Source organism: Cynoglossus semilaevis, chromosome Z (genome assembly GCF_000523025.1).
Source record: "Cynoglossus semilaevis isolate Cse_v1.0 chromosome Z, Cse_v1.0, whole genome shotgun sequence".
NCBI classification, from domain to species: Eukaryota; Metazoa; Chordata; class Actinopteri; order Pleuronectiformes; family Cynoglossidae; genus Cynoglossus; species Cynoglossus semilaevis.
In genome coordinates, this window is record NC_024328.1 from 11,624,942 (window position 1) to 11,636,633 (window position 11,692).

Sequence of the window (11,692 nt, forward strand, 5' to 3'; positions counted from 1 at the left end):
AAATAGTCGATTTTCTAGTGACGGGAAGCCCGACTCTTTTTATTGTTTCGAATCTTTGACTCTCGAACAGTAAAATGAACGAGTCGTGAACGAATCTTGAATTAATCATTTCATTCGTTTTACAGCAGGTGGCTCCCAGCCCCCAACTCACTACAATACCAACGGATAGCCATATGACAGGGTTCGACAAAGAAAAACAGCCTTAAATAGGTTTACGTAATCAGAGAAAACAAACATTCAATCAAATAAGTGAATAAAACTAGAGTTCACGCTCAAGTTTTGCAAATGTTAAGTTAGCCCTGACTGTTCTAACGGTATAAATATTTAAATAGTTCTACTGTATGTTCAAACAACACAAAACTGTACAAAATTATATAAAACCAGAGGTTGGAACTCCCAGTTAAACCTAATGCCTTTGTGGCTCTGTAACTGGTTTATTGTTTGCTTTTTTGAACTTTTGAGTGACAGGTGAGGTGTCACTGTGAGATGCTAACAATGCTAATAATAATAATAATTAATAATTGATAATAATAACAACAACAACAATTATTATTATTATTAGTATTTTGTAATGTGGCGCTTTGGCCCAGAGGCAATGTCTCTGTCATTGGTGTTGAACCCCAGGGTCCACCTCCTGGGCTAGATCGAATCCCGGTTAGGTCGGTTGGTACCTTCCAGTGGACTCACCAACCACAGGAAGGTTCAGGGGGGTTGGTACGGTGCAGTGTGATTTGGATGGCGGTCGTGGAGAGTGCTGTCTCCGCGACCTGGTATCAGATAAGCGGATGAAAATGGACGGAGGGATGAATTATTTTGAAATTTGTATTATCATTATTGTAATACATTATTTGAATTTGTAGTAATACCAAACTTTGTTAAAATAATACAGATGTACTTGTGCTTGATATGAATGAATGTAAAGTAAGTGGTTGGAGAGGAGATGAAAGTGCAGCAGATGTTTGGTCAGTAAATAACATTTCTTGGTGAGGGGATGAAGCGGCAGCGATGAGAAGCAGTTGATTGGAGGTGTCTGTGGGATGATGGGGTTAATACTCCTCTGAGTCACAAGAGCTGAGCAGGAGGATGAGGATCACAGAGTTCAGCTTAAGTGAGTCTAAGTAACCTTAGCTTACTAGACCTCTCATTGGCAAAGGTGTACATGTATGTGTGTCATCTGGCTTAGGCCTTGTTCCTAGTCTTGTGATGTCTTGTTTTTGTCTTTGTATGAATAAACCTGCTGCACCTGTAAAGAGTCTCTCTGGTACTGCATTTTGGTCCTGCCTGCTTCGTGCCATGTCTACACGAGACACGTGGCTCTATTATATATAATTTTCTGAAAAAAGTCTACAAAAATAAAAGTTTCTCAAAAATGACTAAAAATGCCCTAATTTTCCTCAAAATACTCTGTCCATTTTTGTGTTTAAAATTCAGAAAAAAATGTACTTTTTTGGTACGCCAACTTTTGATCACAGTAAAATCCTGTACTAATAAGTTCCTAAAAAAAGTCTACAAAAATAAAGGTTTCTCAAAAATGACCAAAACATTCACTTTTTTTTCATTAAATACTTAGCTATGTCTATTTTTGTGGTAAATAAAAATAGGTCATGGGCTTAATTCAACAGTTTCATCAAACTCTGAAAAACAAATCTGAGACCAGATTTTCAGGATTTTTCTGTCCATTTTTTGTACAGAAATAACAAAACTTTTTTTCCCTCTCTCTCCTTCTCTCTACGGAACAATAAGTAGCTTCACAGAATGTCTAAATTAACACACAGTACCACACTGACCTGACTCATCCCATAAGCTCTGCAGTAGTCCCATGCTACTACTTCATTTCGCCAAGCTTTTCCATCCAAGTCAATTTCACAGCCCGGGTGTGGAGAGATTTTTTCTTCTTCTTCCTTTTCATCTCTTTCAAACTCAATTTCAAAGAGTTCAGTGAGACAGCGGCAGTCTCTGTGCCGGTTGATCACATTTTCAATAAATTTAAAGGCGCAGCAAAGATGCCTTCCTCCCGATTACTACATGAATAATAAATAGGGCTCTGGTGGGAGTGCACTGTTCTGCTCACTGTAAATGTTGGTGTGTATTAAGGAGGCTGATGGTGTGTGGTAGAACAACAACAACAAACAACTTCAGACACATGACATTGTTGCTCCAGAGCAGAGATCTGAAAAACAAACCTTCAGAACGGTTATCACACGGGGATGTTTCAATGGAGCTTGTTTGTAGAAAGGTACACAAATATTTACTAATGTACTGCCAAATTTAAAAAGTCAAATATGTCGTAACTTCCCATAAAATCAACCACAACAACCCTGTCTGTAGTATATATTTTATTTTTAAATTACATATGACAACCTTACTTTTAAAAATTAGTTTTGTGTTTGTAATGATTCTGGGTGCAGAATATTTCAGGAATAGTTTTTCTTGCAATTCGATCCAGCAGGTGACAGTGATACCACACCAATTACTAGAGATATAGAGAACTTTTAATATATATAATTTTAAGTAAGAATCCAGAGCTTCGAGTTTGAGCTCAGCTACATTGACGGAGTATAAGCCGCACTGGAGTACAAGCAGTATTTGGTTATTTTAGTACTCACTTGTGTGTAAATTCGTAATATAAGGTACGGCATTAGGAAATAGCGTAGTACGACTAAAAAACTGTTAGCATTAATATTTACTGTACTTATATGGTGAAGACGGACTTAATAAAAGAAAGAATAATTTATATTTTAAATATAGTATTACTTGCTTAAAGCGTAGCCACTGACAGTATCCCCGGTTGTTCTGCGTCTGTAACATTTCAAACACAAATTCAAATTCCATATACATATAAAACATTGTCTCGTATTGTGCTATGGAACATTATGAACCCCAGCCTTTCACCTTTTACATTTCAATTACAGCAAAGACATCGACGTTGTCAACAACATCGATACGATTTCAATTTGCCAGGTAATTTCAAATGATCGCAATTCTTTCACGACCAGGTCGCTGAAGGCGGATGAGTGACGTACGGTGATAACGCTGCAGGCAAAAGGTGCGCGAGGTTAACACCCGGTGATCACCAGTCAGTGATCGTCTGCCTGATTATTAAAGCGTTAGCTCTAAATGTGATTGATAAGTCGATTAGTGGTCTGCCTCAGATGAGTACTTCTATTTGTTTTGCTCTGACATCCTGTTTGTGCAACACAGAGCTCCTCACTCCACTGAATGATGATTGTCAAGGTGTTACGTCTCCCCCTAAAGGTATCCTTAGGAACCGGTGCGACAGAGCCAGCAGCTGCATGTGAGCGTGACTGATGGGCGGGGACGATCACAGCACATTCAGTGCAGTGTTTTAATCAGTGGCTCAAACAGATCTTTTTGTTTAATGACTTTGGGAATAAATGAATGTTATTGGACTGAGGCCACAGTCACAAACAAAGCACGTATATAGTGTATATATAAAAAATATAATAAACAATAAAATTTAGTCCTACATTATTATTCAAACAACACTGTACACTATGAATAAAATAATAATAATAATAATATTTGTAGAAAAGGGTAAAACAAATAAGACATTAAGCAAAAAAGATTACATGAATTGACATAGTTTTTCCTTGACTTTTTCCTCGATATTTGCGTGGTATTTCATTTGGGTGAGAAGTGCCAGTGCAGTCTGAAGGTCGCCTGACCAGAGAGAGAGAGGGGAAAAAAGAAAGAAAAGAAATGCAAAATGAAATTCAAACCACTCAGGTTAGCTTCAGCACAAATGAACGAGTGGGAGGAACACGTTTTTTTTCTTTTTCAGTGCCACGGAATACCTTTACGGAGGGCAGCATCTATTTGCTCCGTCAGGTCGGCTAGTTTTCCTGTAAGACAGAAGGAGATCGGATCACCATCTGTTAATGAGACATGGCAGCCGACCTGTCTTTGTTCTGAGGATTTAAAAGCTCTCTCTCAGCTTTTGAGAGTGAGGACTTGAAGTGAAGTGAAACAAACAACAGAAGAGGGGAAAAAACATTGTTCAACGTCTTGATTGCAGTGAAATGTACTGAAGACGGAAAAAGATACTGGTGCTAGGTGCTTCTCATGGTGGAGGGGTTTTTCGGGGGGGATGGGAGGGTTGGCAGAACTACAATCTGATGGTCAGTACAACAGTCCCTCACAGGGTCTCATATAGCAGAGATGGGAACTCGGGTTTGTGACTCAGACTTGAGTCGCACGCACTTCTAGGACACTACGAGACTTCTAGGACTGTGATTTCGGGACTCGTGAACAATCTTTATGTTTTCTTATTTTGGCATATAGATATTGAGGAAAGTTTGAAATGTCTGACGATTGCCTTCTTTTTTTTTTGTCCTGTAACCATGGAAACCATATTACGCTGTGTGCACCACAGATGATGGCAACACGATGGCGACCTGCGCACCCGTAGCTAGCTGTGCAGCATTAGTAGCTGCATAGCTAGCTGCAGGTGGGCAATCTGACAACTGCCCAATCTGACAATTGCCCGATCTGACAATTGCCGAATCTGACAACTGCCCAATCCGACACTCTGAAGAGACATAAAACTTGACCTGCGCTTGTGGACTTAAAAAAAAACTTGTGAACACCTCTGTCATAAAGAGAACCATTCAAACTCACATTCACAACTATGGTCAATTTAGAGTGAACCATTAACCCAAAGCAGGTACGTTTTGGACAGTGGGAGGAAATTGGAGCATCTGGAGAAACCACATGGGAAGAACATGCAAACTCTGAACTGACCACCTTTGGCAGCAGTTCCCAAACTTTTTCTATAGACTATTATTCCTGTTGAATAAGATAATAAATAAATCATACAAAATAATTTGCCTTGTATCATGTCCACAATAGATGTGCGCCACCTAGGGGTCCCGCCCCCCACTTTGAGAACCAACGGTGTACTGAAATAGTATAGTCTTAAACAGTGTTTTCCGATCTTTTTTTCTGGGGACCCATATTTTAAAAGTCCCAAACCTTCGTGACCCATGTCAGTTGTTTGTGTTTGTTTTAATTTCAATGGGGGTAGGAGATAAGACAATTACAAGGGCCCCTGACCGATAGGGGCGCAAAAAAATATTAGAAAAGTATATCAACATATACTGTACATAGGGGCCCAGTGTCATATGCTTGTGCATGTTTAGAACCCATCAGCCCAACTTTTTCTCAGGCATTTGTTCAAATCCGGTCCAACCACCTAACTAACGTCCATCCACCAGATTAAGATTAACTGAACTGATCAGACATAAGTATTTACCTCTCGTGGTCTGGCCAATCTTGTTGGCCTCCTCTGGAGTCTGTGCTTCATCGAGACTCTCATTGATCTCCATCAGCTCCATTAGGAATGCAGAGTCAGCCCCGGGGTCGGTGCCCTCCTCTATACGCATCCCTTCGAGCTCCAGCTAACGGATCAGACAGTGTCAGCGAGCAGTTATGGAAATGAACTGTTCATTAGAAGCACCGACGGAGGTTCTTCACACCTACCATGTAAAGGCCGCGACTCAAGGGCTTGAGCAAAGTCGTGTACGCTTTGTTCACCAGAGCCGACTGGCTTTCGGAGAACTCCTGCTCCTGCTGCAAAAAGACAACTCTGTCAAGTTTGGAGTGTACAGCAGATTCAGTCCATATTCATGCTCTACAACAGGGAAAAGAAAAAGCACCAAATATTCACAATAGAAAGAAGGACACGTCACCAAGATTCAATTAAAGCCCAGACAACACCTTCACATCCTGACAATCTAATTTGTCAGTTTCCCAAACACGGAATCCTTCATGATGCCGTCAATTATGTGCATGGTGTACAGCTGCTCGGTAGTAATGGAGGGACGCGGGTGGGGGAGGGGCATCCCCAGAGGGTTGCAGGTGTAAGAGTGATACAACAGATGTGAGTCTGCAGGTAAAATATCTTGGAATTGCTCGACAGATCCGAGTACCATTTCACAGCGATCAGCTCTGTCAGCTCTGGTGAAAATCAATAGTCTCAAGCTATGGCCCATCATGTACAGCCGTTCCTGTAATAACAACCGTACAGTCGGAGGCTGCCTTGTAGCCTTGTATAAGTAATGAGTTTTCTATATACGATGTGGACCCCTGGGGTTGGGTGATGTCTAATTAAGAGAAAAAGGCCAGAGGTGCTGATAAATAAAACAGTCAGTACAATTTCGGAGAGATTGTGTGAGAAGAAAAACCAATTGTGAGTCACTCTCACTCAGCTGACTCTGAGTTCAGATATAATTCCATATGAGGTTGCCTGAAGTCATTAAGTACACCAGAAGTGTCCAATAGGTAGCTCAACATCAATTATGAGCAAATATTAAACACATTGAAATACTGATATAATTAATTACTATATATAATGTAATTATTAAATCACATTATGAGATACAGTTATATGAATTAATCAGTACCCCAACATACTGTACAATGCCTATATAAAGTATGTTTATATAAGTTTATATGAGTAAATATATTTTTAATGTTTTCAGTGTGAACATTTCTGTCCCCAAGGGACAAGAACCACTGCTTCAGTCTGATCTGAATAGTAGCTCCCAAGCCGAAATTGATGGGGCCCCCTGCAGAACACCCTTACAATATCTCAGTATGGAAGTTCAGATTCTCTGCATTTGCTTAAAGTACTAAAAAAAGTTTCTGGGCTACTCCAAGGTTGTATCTGGGCAACATGTGGCCCTCGAGCCAGTGTTTGATTAGACTGACTAACTAAGCCCTGACTGAATGAAGCACTAAAATTGACTGTTAAAAGTATCATTTATTCAGAGGAGAAAAAATAAAAGCATTTAACTATAGAGACTTTGCAGTAATTCGTACACGGAAGGGAGCGGCACATAACCCAAAGCTCCCTAACCCCTAAAGAAAGATTGCTCCCTGAAGTCAGAATTTTTCCCATCAGCACATTTGGCCTTTTGCCTAACAGCATTAATTATGTGATTTTACTCTTTTTAATGACAATATTTTGATCCTTGTGTCTGTTTTCAAGCTGTACCTGCCTCAGTGTCTAGTCAGTGTGTGGTTGTGTGTGTTTGGTCTTATTAAGGGGCGAATTTCCCATAAAGTGATGTTAAACAGCCCACACCTGTTTTTTCTGCTCGCTTTCCCATTATGCAACTGGCATGCATTCAACTCAGTATTAACACAAACGTCCATATACTTAGGAGGCAGATTAAACACAGCGTAACCCCCATGGGCTCAATTCCATCTGGAGCCAGGCAATTTTTTGTGCATGAAAAGGAGTGTGAAGAAAGAAAATAGAAAATAAGAAAATAAAGAGAAACCACAGGCGGACGACAGAAAGCGTGTGTCGTCTTACTCTGTATTTCAACCTGACGATTGTGTAGGTACATATATCGTGCTAAAATGTCAAAATAGTTACTTGAAATGTAAGTCTAAATACAGCCTTTCACAAACTTTTCTTTCAGCCACGCCATATATTTTACATTAGTAAAATCACAAAAATGTTACAAGATATAATGATATTCTGGTTTCAATTTATCGTAATTGACTCACTTAGTGGGAAACTTTGATCAGTTTAGTTAAACACAACACTCATATACTCTCAGGAATTGAAGAAAGAAAAAATGGGAAAATTCAGAGAATGTGTCTTTCAAAGTAGACAGGCTGCCATAGCAGGAGCCATTAAGTATGATCCCAATTAATCAACAAGGATTATCCTCAGGATCCTCTTCTATATATATTTTTTTTAAGAATACGGTAACTTTAACAATAGAAAACATTTATGCATTTTTGAAAATGTATCAACTTTTCTGGAAATTGAATTCTGAAGGGGAAACTTGTGTGTTTTCTAAATACCATCAATCAATAATGTTCTAAATATAAATATCTGAGTCAAAATTTCTTTAATTAGTCCTCCCGGCCTTCACAGTGGAACACTCTTAAGAAATGCACCGTCATATTGTATAACAAGGACACAGGGTCACACTAGTTACTTTTGCCACCTATTGCACCTCGACCATACATCAGCACTAGGCCCCATCTCCCGCTAATAGACAGTACAGTCTCTGCTGACTCACTTTTCTTTTAAAATATAGTTTACATCCCATGCCTACCGCAGATTTCTGAGTGAAGTTGTCTGGGTGTAGCAACCTCTGGAGCTCCAGGTATTTCTTCTGCAACTGTTGTGTGTCCAGTGTAAAAGTGTAGTCACTTAAAAGAAGTAGCACATGATCACGTCAGATTCCTACTGGAGAAGATGCTCACACTTGTTCAAAGTACTGGATACTCACCAGGCCATGATCTTAAAGTACGATACGTCTTCCTCGGGGGGCTGTACTACTTTGCAGGACACACAGAAGAAAGCAGGTGTTTTGTCAAGAGGCTGTTTACAGTTCCAACAGCTCAGTCTGGCCAGACTTGTACAGTAATCCCTGTGTGTTTTGGACTGATTAATGTTGTAAGTCAGTCTAGTGTCCTTCAGCAGTGGTCTGCTGTTCCTATTACAGTGCCATGTGTCCTTAGTGGGGAAGCTAGTTGACAAACAGACTTTAGAAACACACATACGGTTCCTGAGCAGCAGGAGTGGCCGTGTCGAGCTAACGACACGTAAAGAGTTCACGGCTAGCATTTCTGAAATAAATATATATAATAAATAAATAATATATAGCTTAAAGCAACACTAAAACATTGGATCTTTCAGTTAAAACGCCCACACCTCTGTATAGTCCCTACACAGTCGAAGAAGAACGAGGCGGAGACGACTGGGTTTTTCTTCGTGTGTTTTACTACTGCAGCCTGTCACCAGCCGCGGAGGACTCATGCTGCCTTCACGTGCTGCTCGGGAGAACGATGCCGTAGCCAGACCTACGACTGTAGTGTTTTTATTAGTTAAACAGTAAATAAATATAGTAAAAATAAAACACAGAGTCGCATTGGTTTAAGATGACAAACCTGGCTAAACCTTGTGCCTAAAGGTTGTGGACTAGTAACATGACTAATTGGAATTCTAAATACAATTTATGAGGCAGCGACAAAAAAGCAATAACGGTGTCTCTTGAACCACAAGCATTTACATAACAAAACACCAACATCAAATATAAAATGCACAATGACAATGGCAGCTAATGAAGTAAGGTTCAAGAAACACAATGGTGCACACTGCTATTTTACCGCATGTTAATTTAAGTAGATGACAAAAAATCTCTGTTTTCTAGACATCGGAAAATTCTATTTACCATAATTCCGATAGCGCGCGAAGGCAGCATCATAAAACAACAGCTAACATTAGCTATGAGTAGCAGCAAACACATTTCTCTATCTACGACTTTGAGGAAAAAATAATTGGATTTCCATCGCGTGCTACCAAAACGCTGTAGGTTGAACCCCGCGTTATTTAAACAGATTTAGAAATTTCAAACATTACCGCTAGATATGATATAAACTTCCACTGGTCAGCATGTAACCCTTTAGCTTTCTGGCCAACAACCTAGCCCATATTGCTATCGCTTTTAAAAATAGGCTTCTTCTCTTAAGCTCGAATATAGACGTACCTTTTTTTTATTCTGGCTGTTGATGGCGTGTTATGTTGATGCCTTTAAGTATTATATATATATATGAACGTTGCATTAACTATAAGTGGAATTGCATTTCTGACAGAAAGCCATATGACAAAGACATGCTGTGCTACTCAATGGCTTAGCATGTTAACTTGGATGTAAAGTGACACAGTTTAGGGATAGGTTTTGTGTTTATTTTATCGATACTTTATATCCAATGGATTAAGAGGTAATTAGATGTCCTTTACTCATTTGTGGTAAATAACGTACTGTATTCTCCTCCTAATTTTCTCAGGTTTCCTCTTAACTGCATGGAAAAGATTTTGGAAATGGTTGGTGAAGAGTTTTGGAGACACAGAGAGTGGCTGGTCCACCAGGGACGAGATCAGGCACTGCAGTACAGATAACACATTAAAACAGGTGAGTGTTATAGTTGTTTAATTATAATTGAAGTGCTCCAGTGGCATGTGTTCAATTTTGTGCCTTTCTGAACTCAGGCCAGTCTGATTGTGATCATTGGCAGGTAATCAGACAAGGCGTCTGCACTTGCTTTTTTCAGTTTCCTCATAGCTGGTCATGATGCGTGCTAACTGGTGAATGTTTATTGTGTTTGGGGCGGTGACACTCAGGGTGCAAAAGGTGATGCAGGAGCATTCTAGAGAGACAGTGGTTGGAGACAGCACTGTCTGTAAGGTAAACAGGATCTCCTCCTGAAGGTCAAGGGTGGTGTTTCTGAAGGCCCCCACAGACAATACTCTGGGTATTATTAACGGAAATGGCTAAGAATAGAGTGCAGGGGAGCAAGGTGGCTCCTCAGGCAGTCCTGTTGTTTGGGTTAAGCCAAAACGGAACATCATCTGAAGAACAGTGACTTCTCCAGCTTACGTGCTGGGTGTGTCACAGTTGCTCAGGGCAAGTGGTTGAATTGGACGGCTTTATCTGGCTCTGATGTATGGAGATTCCTGACAGAGAAAGTTGTGAATTCCTCTCAACTTCTAATGTATGGCTCTGTTGCATTTTTTACATGTGGAGTTGTAAGTAGAACTATATTTCTAGAACATTAAAAACAATATTATATCAAGCACATGTTATGTAATGTAATGTTATGTGTGTTTAGATGTTTTTTGTTTTTTTTTCATACTAACTTTTACAAAAGTTTGGTGCTGTGTGTGGTTACATTACGTTAGTGAAGAAATTCCATTTTAGTATTTTACATTGATATTTATGTTTGGCGATATTAATATTACAGTTAATGTAAAATTAAACAAATACAATACATACTTATGTGTATATATGTACATATATGTATATACAGACACACATCTATGTTTATATATAAATGCTGTATATTTTATTGTATACTGAATATATAGAGATATAAAGCCATATCTGTATGAACTCTACAGATAATTTAATAATAACATCAATTATTATTATTAATATTATTCACATATACAAAACCACATTTTATTTTTGCTTCTGCAGTCTCCAGAAATGTTTTCACAATCAGCATCAGGGGTGTGCATAACAACACTAAATTAAATTTACATTCCATTTTGTTCTCTATAATTTCTTGGTAACTGTGTCATCATAACAGCACAACAACCTAATCACAATGAATCACCTGCCTTTTTATTATTTGTAACAGAAAACTCCTCCCCGCCCTCTCCTCTATTAAAAATCAAAATTCTTCTCCTCCACAGATAAACCATGATTCCTATCACGGAACTGCGGTACTTTGTGGACACACAACCAGCCTACCGCATCCTGAAACCATGGTGGGACGTATTCACCGACTACATCTCCATTGTTATGCTCATGATTTCTGTGTTTGGGGGGACCCTGCAGGTCACCCAGGACAAGATGATCTGCCTACCCTGCAAGTGGGTGGTCAACAACACCTGCAAGAAGAACTTCAACACCAACACATCTGCATCACTGTATGTGGAGCCCAAAGGGATTCAGTATAACCTGGACCGCCACCAGTACAACTATGTGGATGCCGTATGCTACGAGAACAGACTGCACTGGTTTGCCAAGTATTTTCCCTACTTAGTGTTACTACACACCCTTATATTTCTAGCGTGCAGCAACTTTTGGTTTAAATTTCCCAGAACTAGTTCTAAACTAGAGCACTTTGTATCCATCCTGCT

At 39.5% G+C, this 11,692-nt stretch overlaps 2 protein-coding genes across 5 annotated transcripts in view; one reads left to right on the forward strand and one right to left on the reverse strand.

Annotated features, from left to right (window-relative positions):
• Nucleotides 1–2,352: 2,352 nt before the first annotated feature.
• On the reverse strand, nucleotides 2,353–8,803 carry hscb (HscB mitochondrial iron-sulfur cluster cochaperone). 3 transcript variants are annotated; one of them, XM_008336234.3, is made up of 7 exons: nucleotides 8,699–8,803; nucleotides 8,274–8,319; nucleotides 8,097–8,193; nucleotides 5,500–5,589; nucleotides 5,273–5,417; nucleotides 3,816–3,863; nucleotides 2,353–3,681 (listed from the first exon to the last, which is right to left on the reverse strand). In XM_008336234.3, the coding sequence occupies exons 2-7, from the start codon at nucleotides 8,279–8,281 to the stop codon at nucleotides 3,587–3,589; spliced, it is 483 nt and encodes a 160-aa protein (XP_008334456.1). In that variant the 5' UTR covers nucleotides 8,282–8,319; nucleotides 8,699–8,803; the 3' UTR covers nucleotides 2,353–3,586. The 3 variants fall into 3 exon arrangements, with proteins under 3 accessions (XP_008334456.1, XP_024908812.1, XP_008334455.1); XM_025053044.1 differs by having other exon boundaries at nucleotides 5,500–5,586; nucleotides 8,274–8,761; XM_008336233.3 differs by having other exon boundaries at nucleotides 8,274–8,761.
• Nucleotides 8,804–8,939: 136 nt separating this feature from the next.
• The window catches only part of LOC103397836 (volume-regulated anion channel subunit LRRC8A-like), an 8,007-nt gene continuing 5,254 nt past the window's right edge, over nucleotides 8,940–11,692 (forward strand). Inside the window, exons 1-3 of one of the 2 annotated variants that reach the window (XM_008336236.3) lie at nucleotides 8,940–9,355; nucleotides 9,835–9,959; nucleotides 11,243–11,692. The exon at nucleotides 11,243–11,692 is cut by the window's right edge and continues 1,672 nt beyond it. In XM_008336236.3, coding sequence (XP_008334458.1) covers nucleotides 11,250–11,692 — 443 coding nt within the window. In that variant the 5' untranslated portion in view covers nucleotides 8,940–9,355; nucleotides 9,835–9,959; nucleotides 11,243–11,249. Of the gene's footprint in view, nucleotides 9,356–9,834; nucleotides 9,960–9,992; nucleotides 10,574–11,242 lie in introns of those variants that run through there. The other variant, XM_025053043.1, reaches the window with a different exon arrangement.

Coding starts and splice junctions, on each gene's coding strand:
- hscb (XM_008336233.3), bottom strand. CDS start 8,611: ATGCTAGCCGTGAACTCTTTACGTGTCGTTAGCTCGACACGGCCACTC. Junction 8,194..8,273: donor TACTTTAAGATCATGGCCTG/GTGAGTATCCAG, acceptor ACTTCTTTTAAG/TGACTACACTTTTACACTGG. Junction 3,682..3,815: donor AGATGCTGCCCTCCGTAAAG/GTATTCCGTGGC, acceptor CTCTCTGGTCAG/GCGACCTTCAGACTGCACTG.